The following is a 21,005-nucleotide window of genomic DNA, read 5'->3' as shown; positions in this document are numbered from 1 at the left end:
CTCCTTGTGTTGCTGTTTGTCTGAACGTGGCTCCCATTGTACTGCCGTGGCTGCCTGGTAGGTAGCAGGGGACGCATGGCCGAGTTTTCTTTATAGTGGCTTTCAAATATTTATCTGCAGGAGGATAATGGGAGAGCTGTGTTTCCTCTTGTCAGAATTTCAGAAAGGCTTTTAATCCCCTGTGCTCCTCCTGCTCGTGGAGCCCTGACAAAAGCGGCTTGATCCTGCTGGCACAGGACCATCTCTCCTTCCCCTCTGTCCTCAGCAGGGATGTACTCGGCCTTCCCAGACTGAGACCCTGCCAGGAAAGTATCTATGTTTTGGAAACTCAGCTGAATCTGCTTTTCTGGGCTATAGGCTACAATCACTGAGATCTAATAGGGGCTCCTGCTCTTCCTCCTCTTTTTCTTTTCTCTATTCCTCCACTGCCCCTTTTAACTGATGAGAAAATGAGCAAAGATGGAGGATGTACAATTCTGACTCCAGTGCAAGATGTAGGTGTCCAGCACATCCCAGAACTGAGCACCGATTTCACTCTTGCCAGCATGCCCATTCATGTCAGCATGTCTTAAGACGATACAGACCCGACTGCGGCTTCTGTTCTAAGCACTTATGGCTTAGGAAGGGTCTCAAATGAATTGTTTAAAACCTGGATTAAAACCTTAAAAGCTGCTGCAAGTCTGGTATACTGCTCAGTTTTAAGTCAGCGCTGAGATGATACTGTTTACAATGGGGCTGTCCACAGGGACTGCCATAATGTGCTGCCTGCTCATTACCATTTAGTGCTTCATATTTCCGCCAGTCTGAAGGGCTTCTCTTCCTCTGCTGTAGCTCCAACCGGGCATGAGGAGTTTTATTGTTGTGTCTTTGGAAGTAGCTAGCATTGCAGCAGCTGGAACATCAGTGTGCCTGGCCTCTGCGTTAATGGTGGTGTTACCAGGCGTGTGCTAACAAAGATAAGGATCGTGTGGGATTGCCTTCTGCCTCCCCAAGCCCTCGGAGTGACAATGTAAGCTCTTATAACATTGTAAAATATAGTTCAGCAATTATTGTGAAAAGGGAAAAATTATTGTGAATAGGGAAGACCCTACGCTGAACAACCCGCCTCTCTGCCCCTTTTGCAAGGCGCACGCACCGCTGTGATGCCGGTGCGCAGAGACGGGGCGCGCGCGGCGGGGAGAAGCAGAGCAACGCGCGCGTCGCTATGTTGGGATATGCCATGCGTGCACCCATGTTTTCTTAGAGCACGTGAGAGGAGGGGCTGCAGCCTCCTCACTTGCCTCCCTGCGTGCCAAAACCAGCTGTTTCACCGCTGCCTCTTCCCCTTTATTCAATGCATCTCATCCCTGCTCTAGGGAGGAAAGTGATTCTTCTCCCCTGACGGCAGACATGAAGTGAAAGTCATCTCTTCTTCCCATTGCATAAAAGCGACTCTGCTAAGGAAGGGCTCCTTCAGCTGCAGAAGGCCGCCGTGAGCTGTCCCCAGGACAGTCCTCGCGAAGCACAGTCGCCAGCCGCCGGGGCTCAAGGATACAAGGAGGTGAGAAGGGCTCGTGTGTTCGCCCATCTTTCCAGGCCCAATTAGCATGTAGATATGTGTTACATTTACATCGTGGCGTATAGTGGTAAAGTACAGCCTGGTAACTGGAAGGGAAAAAATTCCTCTGTAACGTAACTGAGAAGTATAACCTTGGACTGTCAGCTGCAACCCAGTTTGAGGTACAATACTGGTGTTAAGCCCTGCCCTATTAACTGCTTGATAGAATAGCTGGGTTGATAGATACCAAGATGGTATCTAAAGTCATCTTTAAGAAAGTGTGTTTGGGTTTTTTTTTTTCCAAAACAGGGCTCTTCATTAGTATGCACACACGTAGCAGTGTGTCAGGGGCACACCTAATGCTTGCTAGATAAACACGTACATCGCTCCTCTCCACGTGGGAGGAGCAGCCACAGAACCGCATCACACCGAGTCCTGCTGGGGGCTTGTCCGTCTGCAACCTGCTTGGTATGCAAAGGTACCTTTCTGCAGTGAAAAGGCTTCGATTCACCCAGGTCGAGATTACTTTATTAGCATTGCAAAAATGCTAAGAGCCTATACGGCTGATAACTTTCTGCTCAGTTTGATCACCTGCTACATATGTGATCCTAGCAGAGATAATTTGGAAAGGTGTCTTTATTGCTTTGCAGATATGGATATGCCTCGCAGTTTCACAAACATGACCTTGGCTAAAGTCTGTTGCTAAGCAATAGTTTTAGATAAGGAATATATACAAATCCCCGAATGCTCAATTTTTAGGGCTTTAGGCACTCACAGGAGAGAGGTATAACAACGTCCTGCTTTTGTCCAGAGCACCTAAAAGAAACATTAATATTTGTTAGCCTGGGAACAGCATTAAATTGTAAGGATCTGCAGTATGTTCCCCGTCCTGCAGCCAGCTGTAGCGCACCACGGAATAAGCAGGTTGGATCAGTAAGCAGCTGTACTGCCCATCTGAGGTGAGAAGGTACGGAGAAAGGACAACTCCTTCTACCTATGCCTTTATTTATGGCAGACTTTTGCACAGGGAGAGGATGGGGAGGGAGCCAGAGCCTTTCACTTCTTATGCCTCTTTCTGCTTCTGTGCATGCTGTCCGTGTGGCCCTTGTAGCTCAAGGTCCCCTCGGTATCACAGAATCATAGAATCGTTGAGGTTGGAAAAGACCCTTAAGATCATCGAGTCCAACCGTTAACCTAACACTGCCAAGTCCACCACTAAACCATGTCCCTAAGCACCACGTCTACCCTTCTTTTAAATACCTCCAGGGATGGAGACTCAACCACTTCCCTGGGCAGCCTGTTCCAGTGCCTGACTACCCTTTTGGTGAAGAAGTTTTTCCTAATACCCAACCTAAACTTCCCCTAGTGCAGCTTGAGGCCGTTTCCTCTCGTCCTATCGCTTGTTACTTGGGAGAAGAGACCGATCCCCACCTCGCTACAGCCTCCTTTCAGGTAGTTGTAGAGAGCAATAAGGTCTACCCTCAGCCTTCTCTTCTCCAGACTAAACAACCCCAGTTCCCTCAGCCTCTCCTCATAAGACTTGTGCTCTAGACCCTTCACCAACTTCGTTGCCCTTCTCTGGACACGCTCCAGCGCCTCGATGTCCTTCTTGTAGTGAGGGGCCCAAAACTGAACACAGTACTCACGGTGCAGCCTCACCAGTGCCGAGTACAGGGGCACTATCACCTCCCTGGTCCTGCTGGCCACACTATTCCTGATACAGGCCAGGACACCATTGGCCCTCTTGGCCACCTGAGCACACTGCTGGCTCATGTTCAGGCAGCTGTCAGCCAACACCCCAGGTCCTTTTCTGCCAGGCAGCTCTCCAGCCACTCCTCCCCCAGCCTGTAGCATTGCATGGGGTTGTTGTGACCCAAGTGCAGGACCCGGCACTGAGCCTTGTTGAACTTCTGTCACCCACCGTGCCTTGTGCCCATCAGCCAGCAAGTCACTTCATAAGCAAAAGAGAACCCTCCAACGGCAGTTCTCTGCTGCTCACATCTCAGGGATCGTGTCGCAGGCTTGGGCTGATTTAATCTAAAAATGAACCTGCTTCTGCATTCCCCACCTGCCCTGTAGCTTTAAGTCCTCCAGTTTCCACTGGTGCCCCCTGAGCAGTTCTCTCAATGCAAGCAACGCTGCGGGGGCAGGAGGCGAGCCCCATGCCTGCGTCTCAGCAGAAGCCTCATGGAAAGCCGCCTTGTCTTCGGCGCTCCCTGTTTCTCCAGTGCCTGTGAGGGAAAAGCTAGGAGCTGCAGGAGCTTGGCAGCAGCGCTGGGCTTGAGCTGAACTGACACACAGGGTGCAAATCGAGTCATAAAGTATATGTGGCAGTGTGATGCATATTAAAGCGATTCGGAGAGTAATGTTTCTCTGACTGTATTCTTAGTAACGGAGAGAAGTGATCTTCCCACCTTAGCTGTAGGCACGTTACAGCGCCCACTGAAGAGGCTGTCAGAAGCTGGATGCAGTCCTGGCTCCAGAAGACCTCAACGCCTAGGTGTGCAAGGGCCCCGTCCCGGCTCCGCACGGCCAGCCTGCGCCCTGCGACTCTGCTCCGTGCGGAGGCCCCGTGCCATACGCTCACGAGCGAGCACATGCTGTCTCCTGTTCCCGGCTCTCAGTGGCATATATAAAAACATGCCCAAGAAATGACTGTGTTCCCTCAGGAATAAGGAAGGACCAGCCTGGCTAAAATGAGAGGAGAAAGTTTTATATCTGTGTAGTTACTAACTCTTTATTTGGAAAAACAGAACTGTTTGTCTGGTGCTTCTTGGACCTTTGGCTTAATATTAAAATGACCTTCGCACAAACCTTCTCCAGCTTCTTCCCAGAGGAGAAAACAGAAGTTACAGTTTTCTTTCCATCGGCTCTGGCTTCAGAGCAGAGGCTTAAAAAACTGGGCTGCAGCTGCCCTCTCTAGTGAGGCTGCGAATGAAGCAACTGCATTTTAGCTCAGGACCCTTAGTCTGCAGGGTGGGTCACTAAAATGCCAGCTGGCAAGAGGTCTAGTGAGCTTCCCTGGAGTAGGTCCTAAAGCGGGCAAAGGGGCTTCCTTCTCCCCTGCTCTTTCCAGGCCTGAGAGCTCTGGCCGTGGGATTCCCTTCTTCTCTCCTCCCTCCCTACATGCTAGCACAGAAGGTGTGTGTTGGGGCGGGAGGGACTGGAAAGAAGGAAAAGGAGCTCTTTCCTTTTGGTATAGCTACATGGTTCCTCGAAAGCCTGCTGCCAAACACCGGCGACATAATTTTCTGCCTGTGGCCTTGCTTTGTCAGCTTCCCTTTCGCAGAATCACAGCATGGTTGAGGTTTGAAGGCATCTCTGGAAACCACCTAGTCCAACCCCCTTCTCCAAGCAGGGTCAACCAGAGCAGATTGCTGACCTGATGGGATTTTGACTATTTCGAAGGGTGTATGCCCCACAGCCTCTCTGGGCAACCCGTTCCTGCGCTTGACCACCCTCACTGAAAGAAGTTTGGTTTCATGTTTAAGTGGAATTTCTGGTATTTCACTACCACCTCCAGCATACCCTCGCCTGAGCTGGGCCGGGAGCTCCTGCCTTCAGGTACCTCCTCGGAGCAGGACAGGTTGCCTTCCCTCCCGTGCTCTTTCTGGGATGCTGCATTTGTTCCCATGTCAACTAGCTACTCTCATCTCTTCCAAGCAGAAGAAAGTGGCAATATCTCCTCTTGGTTTCCAATAGGTTTAAAAGTCTGCTTGCATGTTTCTTACAGGCACGTGACGTTGTATGTGCAAAACCTAATTTGAAGCAGAAGCTCAGCTATCCAGTATGTACTTTACAGTCTCTGGTGATGGTGTTCTGGACCACCTCTGCTGCCAATGCGAATGAAGGGATCTTGAGATCGTGCCCTACCTTTCCTGCAAGTTACTTCTTAACCTGGTAAAAGAATACTATTATCATACGGCCTCTAAAGCCCAAGAACATAAATGCCTGGGCTGCTGTTAACAAACATGGCGGGAGCTTTCCTGTGTATTCTCCTGGGAGGGTTTGATCATGGAAGTTACTTTTGTTATACCCAGTTCCACTAAATATACACCTCCAATTTTCCTGTCTCTACATCAAATGTTACATGTTAAGGAGCCTAGAATGACAGCTGCTGCCATTCATGTTAACTGAGAGGAGCACAAGACACTGAAGTGTCTAGTTTCTCATCACTTATGGGAGGGATTAAAGTATCTGTTGTACTGACTAGTCCATCAAATATGAATGATGCAGATAGAGTGGCTGTTTACACACAGTGATCTATTTTAGTCAAATTGAAAACACACACAGGGGAGTGTTTCAGCTTTGTGGATAGAAAACACTGGAAACGTTTGTTGGTTTTTTTTTTGTTTCGTCTTTTCCGTTTGCCGGTGACAATTGGCTCTCAGGGGCACCCAGTCCGCGGCTGGGAGAGGATGAGCTCTCTTCTAGGATGAAGATCCAAATATCGTTAGCTATCCAACCCAAGCTCATGAAATTGAGGATGAGGTGCTTGCCTCCCTTTATGATTCTAATTTTACCCGAATATTCAGCTATTTTGTACAGTGTTAACATAAGCATTTACAAAGCCGGTCCCTCTGGAGGATGACAGCAATTGTTTTGCTTAATGTTTAATGGCTTCCTCTCCCTCTGGACTCCGTGCCAGTGCATATTGTAATGAACAAGCTCTGGAAGAATATTATAGCCTCACTTCATCTATTAGGACACTTGACACAGAAATTTATTTTGCACTACCATGAATTATATAAACACACAAATTAAAGATACATACGCAATAACTGCTTGCAGAGAGCATTGTCTGCAGCAAACTCATCAGGAGAATGAATTACTCTGTAGAAAATCACTTAACCTTTGTGGATTTCCTGGTACTGTGTTTATTAATGCCCTTGCTTTGTTTTGAAGTAGTATCTCCGTGTTACCTGAAAACATGCTCCAGATTTGAAAATTAATGTACAGCATTAAGGTTTCCTCTGAAACATACTAATTATATAGAAAGCAAAAAGTGAGGTCTCGTTCTGTTCTCCCGCATCCGTGTATATTATGAGTAGAGATGTGTCCCCCTGTGCAAAGGCTTTTGAAACCAGAACCAAATGATACAGGGCTAAACTGAGGAGGAGGAAAAGAAAAAAAAAAATAAAGGGCTTTGGTTTCCATGGGCAAATGTTGATTAAAAGCGGAAAGCTTCACTGAATAGCCTTTATCAGGATTTGTCCGCAGGGCTCAGTGGCTAACGTTTTGCTGTGGAAAATATTTCTCTAACAGCAAGTGGAGATGAGGGAAAATAGCAGATGAACTTTTTGGCAAAAGGTCTACTTCGGTTAGAAAAACAATGCTCGACATGCACGTATTTCTGTCAGGAAGACTGCTAGCAGGAATACGGCAACTCTAGTAATTTTGCAAGTAGTAAAAACAGGATGCATCAGGAATAGCACGCGTGGTACAGAGCAACCCGCACAGAAAGGCGCTGCCGCGGGAAGCTATGTGTGCGCGGAGACCTGCCCCAGTAGATATTTTCAGTGGCAAGGCATCGCTGAAGCTTTATGTAGTGTTTTTGTGATAACAAAAGCTAGTGATCAGTCACTGAAAATTTCAAGTGACCTCGGTGAGCTGACTTCCGACTCGGTCTGGAGCAAGACGGTGGCCTGGCCTGTTTACTGGGAGAGCTGTGACCCCAGTAATGGCGGAGAAGCTGTTGCGGGTGCATAGCAGGGTGACTCACTTGCCATCATGCTGCTGGCTGCATGGACATAGGGAACTATGCAATGAAGGCAATGGGAAGATTTGGTTCAGTACCTTTTAAGTCTGTAGCCTTATTTCAGGGACATACTAATGGCAGTGAAAGGAGACAGTGGCTCTGATGCGTGTTGGAGCAGACTGACGTTCCTTGAATGCGTTGTATTTGGGATTTGTGGGGTTTGATACTGCTTTTGTGGCACAGAGTTGCTTCTACCTTTGCTGGAAAAATATACGTCATTGTATGCATGCTGCATCATGGTTGGGTCTTATATAGCTGTAATTATAACCCTGCAGAGTAAGTCAGTAGACAGCAAAGGTTATTGACTTCCACTGATATATTCCAAGTGATATTAATACAAATAGAATAAAACTTTGGCCTTGAGGGGAAAGCTTCACCAAAAGGCTACTTGGAGTAATGAAACCTAGTGCACAAGCCATGTCGTCCTGAAATGAATTGAGAAGCAATATTAGCCTGTCTGACACTCCAGCCCCCTTCCAGGTCCGAAGCCCTGGCACTGACTGAAAAGGCTGCCATCGGGGCAGGGGGGTGGTCCTGAAGGCGAGTATGCTCTAGCTGGCAGCATACCTGAGTCTTGCAATTACTTAACTGTAGAGTAAGAAGAAAAAAAAAAAATCCCATTTTTGCTGCTTCTGCACATCAGCATCATCTGGTATGGAATAGTTGCTGGCAGGGGAAGGAGGGCTGGGTACGGAGGGTGTTGCAGATACTGCCAGTGAAGTAAGTAGAGGACCTGGAAGGGGGCAGGGGGAGGAATCAAGGTGATGGAGAGAGGAAGATGTGAATTCCTGCAACCTCTGTGCTCTGGTGTGCCACTTCCACCTTAGAAAAGGAAGCAGCTTGTAAGAAACTGCTGATTTAGATCGGTTGTGGATCAACAGACACCAGTCTTCTATGAATTATGTGAATGTTCTTATTTATCGCTGGAGGTTATAGCAGGTTAACCCTGCGTATCAGGATTGTAAGATTTCTCAAGAGCAATACAAAGTGTTTCACACATGGGCTGAACAACTGAAGTGTCTTATCTGTGAAAGCTCCCGATCCAAACGCTGTAATTTGCAAAGACAAATGAAGCAAGGTTATGTATTTCTGGTGGAGACTTACAAGAAGAACAGACCTTGTACTTATTTAGATTTTTTCTTCTATGAGAAGAAAGGGAGAAGAAGACGATGCTAAAGTAGGTTAGTGGTATGTCATCCTTTTCTGTAAGAAAATACAATGACTTTTAGAACTGTTCTTTCTAGTGAAACCCAAACAGCTCCGATTTTGAACCCGTCTTCATTGTCCTGGAGCTAGAGTACAATGATTTCTAAGCTGAAATGAAAACATAACTTTGTGTATCATCTTAGCATTATCTGGTCACAAATGAGTATTTCCTAACTAAAACAATGGAATTCAACTCTTGAACAAAAATGTTTCCCAGACAGTGAGCATCTCTTTATATTTTAGTTTTTGCATAAAGAAGTTACGGACCCACTGTATGCGGATGAACATTTCTATTTTCAGAGTAGGTTGGTTACAACATCTTTCTTCCATGTGGGATGGTTGGAAGCACAGCCGCTTAGTTAGCATTTTGGTTTTCCTGGTATAATTGCCAACATGAGTGAAAATGCGCATGCACGGATTTGAGAAAGTGGACAGACTGTCAAATCCATTGATCAGATGTTCAGAGAGATAAAAGTTGAAGACATTTTTCAACGCTGTAAGACAGCTGTTAGTCTCTAATTCAATAGTGAATGGTGAGCCCTGGAAGGCGACTCTTCTAACCGTTCTTTTGCAGAACATGCATGCTCCTTGTTTTTGCAGATGTTTGGGGTTCTTTGTTCTCAAAGCTCGTCAACACGCACACATTCTCATCTTCCACCTCACTCTCCCAAGCGCAATCATCTCTGTGCCGACTGACCTAAGTGATCACCATGGTTTCCAAGTCAATTCAGGTCCCCAAAGAGGACTTCTAATTAAGAAGCTCTAATAGAATCTAGGAGAAAACTTCTAAAAGTCCCCAGTCTTCAGGCTGTGAGCTACAGATCCCGGAGGTGTCTATGGCCAACTAGTACGAGACCCTAAACGTGTCCTTTCTGGAAAGGTCATATCCAATGCAGACATCTGCATAAGTAAATCTTACAGATGTAGACATCCCCTGCAAAATTCCTGGGGAATCACGAAAAGTCGAAAAGCTCTGCAATAGGCTGCCGTTGAACAGTGGGTAGCGACTGAGAGAGCGGTGAGTTGGAAGCAGGCGCAGACGGAGGCGCTAACAGCAGCTTGTGTGGGGTGCTCAGCCCAGCTCAGAGCCAGCTCCAGCACCCCCGTGGCCCAGGGGAGCTCTGCCGCAGGCCCTGCTGCTGCAGGGCTTTGCTACTGCTTTGCTATATGTAAAAGCACACCTCTTTTGGTAGCAAAATATTGAACTAATTTTTACCCAGTTTACCACAGACTTTAATCACCATCACCTGAATTGCAGATGTGTACATGGGTGGGATTTCTAAAAGTACTCGGGACTGGTCTGTATTGATGTCAGTGGGGACAGTCCCACCTTGGGCGCGCGCGCGGGGAGCAGTGCGCGCTGATGCTTACTCAGCAGCTCGTACTCATCACCAGGAAGCAACTCGTGCTTGCCGGACTGTGGGTGCGATGTTTGGTAACGTTGTGCAGAAGCACTTGAGAACGCTTTCACACTGGGAACTCCAGCATTAGCCACATAGGCGAACAAAAAGCGGGACTGGAAAACACTTCTAAGCTCTTTCAAGTATGGTATTTGCAGAAAAGCAAAGTTCCAGAAAACTGGAGCCACATAGAAGCTTGAGATAACTTTGGTGAATAGTTCTTGGCTGGAAGACAAAAAGGAAAATTTAAATGTTCTCTGTAGATTGTTTCAGGATTAAACATCTTGAATTTTTGTTTCAAAATGCTCTCCCTTCTGGCAATTCTCTCAAAACTTCTGGTCATATAAATCTGAGTTATTGAAGATACTACTTGAGGACTCCTGTCAGAACAATATTTTGTTTAATTGGAAGTTTTTTTAAGCGCTTTATTCAGTTGAAAATCTCTGAAGTTTTCTTTTGGAATGTAGCTTGAAACAAATTATATTTTTCAGCTTATTACTTCTCGGTTCGCTGGCTGAACAGAAAGAGCTTTGCAAGTACCCAAGAGGGGATGGTGGGAAAACAAAAGAAATTCATAAATAAAAGCTTTGGTTGTGGCAAGTCATCCCTTGATGCAGCAGCTCTCCAAGGCCAGGCCTGGACCGCTTGTGCAGAGGTACCTGGACCTTCCTGTACCTTGTAGTTGCACCAACACGTGGCCGATGTGGGCCGCTCTGCTGATGTAGAGAAGTCATATGTACTGCATTAATATAACAAGTGAGTGAAAACTTGCCTTTGCTCCCCCTCCACAAAAGCAACCTGCAAAAGGCAGAGCAGGAGCCCTTTGTGGGGTCTGAAGGACTGCGCCGTGCTGCGGCTAGGGCATCGTAGGGAGGCAGTACTGCCCTGGGACCGCAGAGCGGAACAAAACCCGACTGGTAGCAAGTTAACCAGTTCTGCACAGCGAAACACCCCTCTCTCGGCTCAACTCCTGGCAGACTTGGTTTTCCATCTGGTGAAAAATGGGGATGAAATCCCTCCCTTGCTACCTTTTGAAAAACACTTGAGTATCCTCCAAGGAGCTGTAAGAGCGGCATCATTATAACCGGGAAATGAATTGCTCGCTTGCTGGATTTAGCAGCTTCCTGTTTAGGAAACGCGAGCTACCCTCTCAGGTTTCTGCTTGTTGTCAGCCTAGAAGAAGAGCCTCCAAGGCTGCAAAGCCTCTGGTGAGGCAGGGCTTCATTTGCTAATTGTCTCTGCCAGACAATGCCATTTACACTGAGCACAAAATCACCTCTGACCTCCACTGACCAGAAAATTGTTATATCCTTGAACTCCCATCCTTCTGAAACAGTACCCGGCATTGCAAACTCGGGCTGTGTATGTCGGCTCCTCTCACAGGACAACAGAATATCAGGAATGCTTATTGCTGATTAATTTACAAACATCCCCGTTTCCAGACCAAATTACGACATCGTAAGCAAGTGCATTATAAAAAAGATGCCTGACTTGTCATACATAATGTAATGAATCTTTTCCTTCGAGGACCGCGCTGTCCTTTGAAAGGCAATGCGAGCCGGGCACAGGACTGGCCTCTGCCATAAGCGCGCTGTGGAAGGCTCTGGGCCCCGGGCTCGCAGGCTGGCTGGGGTCTCTGGCTGTAGCGCAGGGCGGAGGCAGAAGGAAGGTTCAGAGGGGCCTTTGCAGTCAGGAGGCTGGCAAGGGGCTGCTTTACACTTGCTCTTACTCTCACAGCCTGGTTTTTTTGCATGTTTCTGTCAGAAAAGCTGGTGAAGCTGGGGTTTGACTCCGTGAGAGCTTTTCAGTAAGGAAAATGTCTCCTATTTTACACCTTTCATTGCTCTTTTGCTTTTTTAACATGTTACAACGCTTGCCGTTTTTGCTGTATAAAATCCAGATGTTCTGTCTACCTGCTTCTCTTCCTCCATCAGCCAGATGATCACAGTGGCTACATCAGTTCAAAATGGGATCAGATCTGAAAATGGCAGCTCTGCACATTCAGGGGAATGACCTGTAAGGGTTTTTTCCTCCATAATTCAACACTTGCTTAACTTGGAGCACTGAGAAAGCTTTTGGATCTTGCTCTTCAGTTGGTAGACCTGTGGGGACATTTTTGGCTGTGAGATATTGCTTTTTGTTCTGGAGACAACATAGCAGAGGAAACCAGCTCCACAGCCACAGCTTAGTTAAATGCTACAGTGACTGCTAATGGCAACAGAACAAGCCAGTGATACCTGGGTCTACTTTCTCTAACATCAGTCTTTAAAGATCAGTAGGCTGTGTATTTTTTTTTTTTCCTTGTTCCAAAGACTGGTTCAGGCACATCTGACTGGGACGTGACATCTCCCGAGGGATGTGGTTAAAGACAAAGTCACCATTGCTGCTTTGGTGACTCCACAAAAACCTGACAGCCAGAGACTGTCGTGGAAGTGAGTATATCTGGGCAGCAGCGATGCTTCTCATCTCTTTCCTTGCTGTTTATGGGACTGCTAAATATCTGGGCTTCACATAAGGCAGGGATACACTGTATGTATGTCAGTTGGTTTTTCCCATTCTGCACAGAAAGACAGAAGCAGAGGTATGAATCAATTATCTAAAATGATATAAAATATATATTAAATTAATAAAAAATATTAAAGTATTCGTAATGACTTTTCAAGAGTATCGTGTCAAAATGACCACTGAAGTATAACTTGGTTCTCTGCAAGAGAAGAAGTGATTCTGAATTAAGGGTGGAGAGTACCCAAACCATCTGGAGCTCCTCCCAGCAAAAACGAGGGGTGAAAAGGCTTATTTCTCCCCATTTAAGCAGACAGGGAATACTAAACACCTGTGTGACGCAGGGAGGAGAACAGGCAATGTACCGGCGTTAGGAGGGAAGCAAAGAGGAGCGGTGTCCCTCGGAGGGGACTGAGGAATGACATTCTCCCCTTTTCGCTGGGGTTCAGTTGTACGCCTCCAGCGGGGCTCCTGCTCGGGGGGGCCGTGGCAGCCTTCTCCCTCCCTCTGCCCCCCCCCCCCCCCCGAAACCCCACACCACTCTTTTGTTTCCTCTCTGTATCGTGGGAAAGAAGGGGGAAAAGTCAGAGCTAGTGTGTTGTTCACTTCGATTTCCAGTTAAGACTTTGTACGAACAGCTGAAGGACTTAATTCTGTTATTGCCGCAGAGGATCGTCGTTCTGCTTGAGTTACACTGAATACATTCACAGACCAAAGTTGCCGCAGTTATGAAGAAATGCTCTTCAAAAACCTTGTCCTTAATCTCATTTGAGTATGAAACTAAGGGGCTGGCTTTTTAAGAAGGCCCTCTTGAAGCTTGCCCAAAAGATTACTGTATAAATGTGAAGAATGCTCTGGAAGCTCTTGAATGGAGACATTTTATTTCCAAATAACCACAGGAGTAACTGTTTGTAGCAAAAAGATGATTAATGGCATTGTGGCTAAAAAAAGGTCAGTCCCTAAACTTGATGGCATAGTATTTGCATATTACCTCAATGTTAGAGTTTCTCACACTACCTTTGTTTATTTTTACTGGAAGAAGCACAAGAAAAGCATGATGCTCACTTAAATCTCCATAAATCCAAACATCTAAAGCTACATTACTCCTTTTTCCTGGCTCTGTTCCTCTCAGCAAGCACCCCGCTTGCATGCTCACTCTCGTTTTTCCCATGAACTACAGGGTGTAGGCCAAAATACCCTTTGCAACTGGTAACTTGCTAGGCACACTAGGTTCCAGTTAATATAGCAAATGGTCGTTTCGTAAGGCTTGTAGTATCTGTAGCATGAATAGATGAAAAGTCCTGAAATTGGCAGGAAATAATAAGGAGCATTTTTTGTTTTCCACAGGGTCAATTTTATTCATCTGGTGAAAACATCTTACAATGAAAAAAAAGGTAAGCTACACAGAAAACCTATTCCAACAACCGCATCAACAGTATTCAAGTGGCGGGTCGGAACCGCTCGTACGCGCGGAAGCTGAGCACCTCTCTGTGCACCGGCTCGGGCAGCTTCTTACTCGTGTCGTCACCGGCCACTCTGCAATGGCGCGGTGTCGTGTCCCTGCCGGTGGTTTTAGCTACAGACTGGTTTCTGTGGGGAAACGAGCTGGATCTTTTAGCATCCCGTTACGTGGGAACCTGCCTTGGTTTGCTGGAGGTGAAGGCGTGAGCCAGTTCATTAAAGGCAAAGTTGGAGGAACCATCTCAGCAGCTGCTGGGTCAGTGGGTACCTCCCCTCCTGCCAACATCACCGAACCGATGGATGTTTCGGCCTCTCATTTCTAAGAAAATAACTCTGTCTGACCATGCGCTGACATCCTGCAGCACTGAACAACTTGACAGTAGGGAGACCATGGCCTGGAGTCAGGCTTAGGGACCAGTCAGAGGGCTGGTTAAACCAGCGGGTGCGGGCGGGCACGCAGACGGGCGCTGTAGTTGTCCCTTTGGGCATAAAGCAGCTCTCCTTAGCCAAATATGTGACATGCTGGGGGAGGGAGAGACGTCTCGGCTACACATGCTTGTTGCATAATTGTCAAATATGCCTGTAATACAACTCCATCAGAGGCAATTATCGCTGCAGCACGGTTGCTCTGGGAAGCCTTCCTCTCCTAGGCCGAATTGCAACTATCAAACCTCTGTTGGTTTGGCTGAAAAAAGATCATGGCGGTGATGTCTTTTCACTAAAAAGGATTGTTTCTCACTCTGCTGTCCTTAAAATGAAATATAAACAAGCTAAACTCTGTCTTCACCAAGACTCTCCAAAAATGGAACATTTTTTGGATAAAATAACTGTAATTCAAACTGCAGCAGTCAGCGCTGTGCCTACTTTGGTAGCCAGCCAGTGAATTTTAAAGTAAACACCCTCCAGGACTGTTCTCCATTTGGATTTATTAGTCATTACCAAGAAAAGATAATTAGCACTTCTGAAGCATTGTGATAATCAGTAGCATGAACTGTTACCAATAGAAACGGGCCGGGGTACGTGTGCAGCGCAGGAACATGGCAGCGCCGTCGCACTCCCTGTACGGACCGAGTACACCGGTGGGCAGATCCTCAGCTGGAGGAAATGCTCATAAATACCAACAGCTCCGGTGGAGCTAATGACAGTTTACACGGGGTAAGGCAATGAGGAGGGGCTGTTCCCTGGCCTGTTGGGCTTCTCCTTCTGCTATCCTGGCGGCAAAGTCATTTTTGTTGCAATATACAAACCTTCTTGTCAGTAAAAGGCAACGGCAGCTACTACTCCTTTACGGCACAGCAGAAAAATAGGAGCTAATTATTTTTCTTTTGTATGCACCCTGCCAACACAAAGGAAAATAACCTTGTGCTGGAACAAGAGGAACCTGGGTATACCTGCATCCTTTAGGCAACGATGCCTTTTTTCTCTTCCTCTTTCTAAACTAATGAGAAAACTCTGTTGGACTCAAGTCAGTGCTAAAAGTCACAGAATTGGTTATTTCACTTATTGCTCCCCAAACTTCCATCACTTATGATCATCTGTAATAATCATATAAGGGATGGGATGTAAATCTTTTATGTTCTTAGTCTCAAACCCTGAGCATTAAGCATGCCAGGCTCCCCGCTATACAAAGAATTATTACTTACTGAGCTCAGGGAAGTAGGTCCATTAGATTTATCAACATTGCTATCTAAATAAATACCACGATGCATAGGCTTGTCTGAAGTAGTTGTCTTTGTTTTTCTGTACCTGAAAGTATGAACAAAATCCATGCTGAAGAACAAAGGTAGCATGTAAGCTTGGGGAGGCTTCTGTTTTGGTGAGCATGAATAACAAATGTAGCTAGAGGATTTACCCCCAAAATACTTGCAAATCTGCAACAACCGCGCTCTTTCCTGCACTGTACAGAGCATTTCAGGCCAATATAACACCCCTCCAGCCAACGGGTGCTTCGTATCCTCTGGGAAGCATGCAGCAAATCTCGGGATTGAGTCCAGTATGCATGCAAAGTACTTTGTCTGCAATTGACGTCGGGGCTGCGGTGCGCTGTGCTGGTAGAGGGTACCTTACCCGTGTCATTCCTGTTGGGTGTTGATGGCACCTACTCGCGTATGCCTCCCTTGCCGCAGCTGGAGCAGAGGCTCTTCGGGCTGCAATTCCAATGGCAGCAACGCTCATTAATGCGCACGACAAATATGGGACCACCCTGGCAACATCTGACTGGCCGATGCACTCAAAGTCCTCATGCATGTTTGCACTTCTCCTAGGAAGATGACTGCTGTGGCAAGTCTGGTTATTGCCGAGATGAAGTTCGCCTGATGGCGACAAATGTGATGTGCTGGTGGCTGTTTACAAGCTATGCATGCAGAAGTAAATGGGGTCTGTTAGTGTTTGCTTCTCAGCTGCTGCTGGGAAACAGGCACCCTCCTGCCAGGTCAGACCAGCTACGTTACAGACCTCCTACAGCGGTTCCTCAGTCGCAGAGCTGGATGCATAGCTTGTAGTGAAATAGCCGTCCGGTACACAGAAGCTGCTACGGCAGTGCTTTACAGATATACATTGCATAAGAAAGCGGTGATGTCAGACCAGACTGACTCTTTTTTTGTCTTACACAGAAGGCTTGCTCCCACCCTGGAAACTGTGGAGCAGAGGAAATATTGGAATATAATATCTATCTATATAAATCTACTGAAGTCTATTGTCAGATTGCGTCTGACTGTGGAACTGGGTTTAAAACACCTGGGTAACAATTTACATATTATGTCAACAACATCTTTCCCCCTCCCTTTCCCCCTTTCCCACCTGCAGTGCAGAGCAAGCCAACTTCATAGCATCCTTCACAGCAAAATGGGTCTCTGCTGCGTCTTTCTGTCTTCATGAAACTCATTTAATTCTGGTACTTTAACACCTACTCCTTCCTCTGCTGCTGGTGCTATTGCAAACGAGAAATGTGGCTGGGTAACACTGTCTCCTTGGAAACCTGCCTCTGGCCTAAAAAGCCCGATTTGGTGCCTGTGTGGCACTGGAAAGCCAGAGACCCCATGGGCTGAGCGCCTTTCAGGCTGGGCTGCTTTCACTCCAGATCCCTTGGTGAACAGAGGAATAAGCTGGCCTATTGCACCAGCAAGATTTAATGGGAAAAAAACAATATATATATTGGCCTGGGAGTGCAACAGGCTGCTGAGAGAAACCTGAGGGCAGCGTACTTCTGAGGGGAGGCAGGAGCTGAAGCTGCCCGGGGCCAGGAGCTCTGCGATGGTGTGGTCTGGGAGCAGCGCGAGGGGCCCGCCTCTCCATTAGCCTGTAGATTTCCTAATAATTGTAAACGACGCTGACTTCAAGTCTGCTGCCAGAGCCTCAGGCTCTTTAAGAAATAACCCCTACTCATTTATTGCCTGAGAATATTATTATTTCCAGAATGAACTAGTTGCGGATCACAATACTGGGCAGAATTATAGTACAAAGTGTGTTTTAGTGCAAACCTGCTTATGAAATAGTCACAAATCTTTGGACAGAAATGGGCACAGAGCCCCAGCCTTTTGTGTAGAAAAGTGCCCGCCGCTCATTTCTGCATCATCTTCATCCTGGGACTGGTCTGGACGGGGCTGACTCTCGTGTGCCGTGTGACAGCATGGTACAGCTCTACCTCGCTGCCGGGGAGGTCAAGCACAGCTAAGGAGCAGCTTCGCAGGGGGTATGCCAGCTGTGTCCCTCACCCCGGCCGTGCCAGCCCTGGGGAGGCTGCGTGGATTAGGAGCTCTTCAGATGGCTCTGAAGAGATCACTCTTACACCTGATACGATACGCAAAATGATCCTGCTCCGCTGAAGGGTCAGCTCCGTACCTCTAATGTGAAATTTCTACAGACAATCCAAAGGTTTGGTTTTAAGAAAGAAGTAATTCGTATATACACATACTGCCTTCAGCATGTTTTCCCTTAAAAGACTGCTGCCATCTTTCATACCACGAAAAGATGGACATGAAAATGTTTTGTGCCAGGAATGGTAATGCAGTAAAGCAGAGTTCAGTCGCTATATACTGGTAATCACTATATTCCTCACTAAAAGTGATGCAATAAGAATGAAGCTGAGTTTATAATTAGCTACTTCGTGTAAGCCCTTTCAATAAATATGTAATTGGAGATACATATATGTTTTTAATACTAGTTCAAGTCTGAACTGATTTGGTCTTTGGTCTTTCTGCTTTTGTGAATCATACTGCAATAGCAACTTTTAGAAAAAGAAGTCTTTTTAATTTAAATTGGTCTAGGCAAACTCCACACTAAATATAGTGAGCATATGCAGTATATAAGAGCAAGGCAGGAAGACGGATTATCAAAATAGCTAAAATAATTTTGTAAACGGCAGATACTGCGTATCTATATGGTTTAATTGTCATTCCTATCGTGTCAGATCTGTGTGGAGGCAGCCACACACTTAAGCACAACTTGGTCAAATTAGTTGGTGCATTTACTCCTGGTTAGAGCAGGTCTGGGCTTTAATTCAGGGCTTGGGGTTTTTATCTTTAATGAAAATTGAAAGGTGCAAGTGCTTAGAACAGCTGTACCCTGCATGATCTATTCTACAGACAGTCACCTTGAACCAACACTTGGAAATAAGCCTTGCTATTAACTCGAACAGGAGGTGAGCCAGGCACCTGTGAAGAAAAAGGCATTCTCTATTTCTGCCTGTTGCAAATTCTTCTACAGTTAGGCTTGTCTCAGATAAGCGTGTAGACCTGAGCCCTGTCCTGGAATTATTTTGCCCAGTTCCAGGTTACAATGGCACTTTTCTGTTGGGCTTTTTCTTTGTTTATTTGTTTGGTTTTGGTGTCCGACCACAGAATGAAGGTGCTTAGCTGCAGGGCAAAGCTTCAGAGCTCCCTGGGTATGACAGTGAACGGGATGACAGGACTGCTGGATTCGAGGTCCAGAGCGGTGAGGAAGCATTCGATGGCTGCTTCGTTTTTCCCCTGAGCTTGCAAGACCTCTCCAAGGCTGTTCCAGGCCCTGTGACTGGTGGTCTGGATCCGGATGGCATCTCTGAGGACTTTCTGGGCCAGGTCCCTCCGCTCAAGTCTGCTCAGCACCAGGCCCTGTCAACAAACAAGTGATGAGCAGTTAACAACGGCACAAAACAGAGGAGGAAATGGAGCACCCCAAGCCCTCAGCAAGCTGGGCAGACACGTGAATGCAGGTGCAGGAGTCCTATGGGGGGGAATCTCCACCTATTTCTGGATAAGAGTATTAATCAGCTGTTAAGCTCTGCTTTTTTTGATCATGATGTGTAATTTAAAAAAACAATTGTGAAAATATTTTTTTTTAAGCAGAGACTGATTCAGCTCTACAGGTGCTCCTGCTGCGTGTTACTGGGAGAGCATATACCAGTGCTATATAGAGAAAGGCTACAGGCCCCTGAAGCATCCCTCTCTCCTTGAGAAGGTTACACTGGCTTCTAATCCCCAGGAAAATATGCACAGGTTCAATTACACCAAGTATCTAAATAACTCTTGCACATCTGGAACATCCAGCTGAGGCTGAGGTAAAGTCTCTCAGCTCCTACGTCTTGACCATACAGAAAGACTTTTCCTCTTGACAAACGGGGCTAGAGGGACGTGGCCCTCTTCCAGCCTTCCAGAGGCAGGCTGTATGTAACAGCATGGGGCCCTCTGTCCTCCTGCTATTTGCTCTCCAGCGTAGATCCTAAAGCAGTGTGGGGGAGAAGAAGGATGGAGGAACCTTGTTTAAAAAGCTGTCCTTAGGGTAAGAAAAGACACAAGTGGGTGTAACCATCTGGAAGGAACAGGAGGGGGAGGATGAAAGAAGTGGTAGGAAGAACATGTTTTCCTATAGGGCTCGCATGGATGCGTCTGAACCCACAAAGCATCTAATGAGCCAGACTCCCTTTTAATTATACAGCAGTCAACCACACTGAGCGCAGATGGTCACGAGGGCTTTGCAGGCCACAACGCATTAGTGGCATTTTTCTGCTTCCTCCTGAAGGCGCGCACACCAGGATGAACCTCCCACCAGTTTCGTCCAGGTGTGGCCTGTGGAAGAAGCAGCCAATGCTTTCATGTCACCTGCCAAGCTCTGCATGGCCTCTGCCTGCACTCACCCACGGAAATGTCGGAAAGTGAGATGACTGCCTGCCTTCGTGCTTTTCCTGGGACTACATGGTATGTGGATGCATATATATAAAGAAAGGCATTAGCTTCATCTTTAATATGTCTAATTGCCTTTAGTTGATATGAAACGACACAAGAAACCTGAAATCTCTTGCAACCAGAACCCAAGTACATTTCTGATGAAAGAACGGTGATGTTTTTGGAAGTAGCGAAGATTTTTCCTTTGTCTTGTTTTGTTTGCTTTTCCAAAAGTGCCATTAGATGCAGGATGCATCAACATGACTAAGACCCTATAGCCAGTGGTAGTACTGACACCTACAGAAACACATCACTTTGCCTGAGAGAAAAATTAAGAAACACCCATTTAATCAAGTATCGGCGGTACTGTGAAAAGTTTTGCTGCCTCTTTCTTGCCCATAACCTTGACCTGAATAATCAACTCAGTATCAAATCTGATCATATGTGATCATCTAAAGATGCAGTGGGGATGTTTTTTCTTTAGGTTTCTCTCTCTGTTGGAAAATGATGAGGCAACGGGCCCTACTCTTACCATCCCCTTGCGAGCAGGCACGGGTGGCAGAGGTACCCTGATGGGAGAGGCTGGTTCCTCTGGAGGTAGCTGCCCGGAGACGACCGCAGGCACGTAATGACAGACTGGAAGGAATTTGTGCAATTATAATTTGAGTCATCCGCTTGATAGGGATAATGAGGCACAGAAAGGGCAAGTACTGTGGCCATAGCAAATCTGCTGCTGAGCCAAGAATAGACGGGAGCTATCTCAGCTCAAGTTTGTCCTCAACCACAAAACCACTCTTCCTAAAAACCCTTCCTGTTGCGCTGGCCGAGCAGAGCCGACTGTGCTCTCTGGTGGCCGGGGACCCATCGCTGTCCTCACCCTGACACTAAGCGGCATCAAGCCTCACGACGCTCCCGGAGGGCCGCTGGCCCCAGAGGCACAGGGGCCAGCGAGCCCGTGCAGCTGCTGCCTGTCATCCCTCTCCAACGAGGAGGGGAATTCC

The 21,005-nt window shown here is 46.9% G+C and overlaps 1 protein-coding gene across 3 annotated transcripts in view; it reads right to left on the bottom strand.

Annotated features, from left to right (window-relative positions):
• Window positions 1-17,168: 17,168 nt before the first annotated feature.
• The window catches only part of TTC7A (tetratricopeptide repeat domain 7A), a 178,378-nt gene continuing 174,541 nt past the window's right edge, over window positions 17,169-21,005 (bottom strand). For all 3 annotated transcript variants that reach the window (XM_087774610.1, XM_087774611.1, XM_087774612.1), the window contains one exon: window positions 17,169-18,954. In XM_087774610.1, coding sequence (XP_087630736.1) covers window positions 18,733-18,954 — 222 coding nt within the window. In that variant the 3' untranslated portion in view covers window positions 17,169-18,732. The remainder of the gene's footprint in view (window positions 18,955-21,005) is intronic.

Source organism: Nipponia nippon, unplaced genomic scaffold, assembly GCF_047370975.1.
Source record: "Nipponia nippon isolate SJK-2023a ecotype South Korea unplaced genomic scaffold, ASM4737097v1 scaffold_4, whole genome shotgun sequence".
Taxonomy (NCBI): domain Eukaryota; kingdom Metazoa; phylum Chordata; class Aves; order Pelecaniformes; family Threskiornithidae; genus Nipponia; species Nipponia nippon.
The sequence above is the reverse complement of the archived record's forward strand: the minus strand, read 5'-3'. Positions and strand labels throughout refer to the sequence as shown.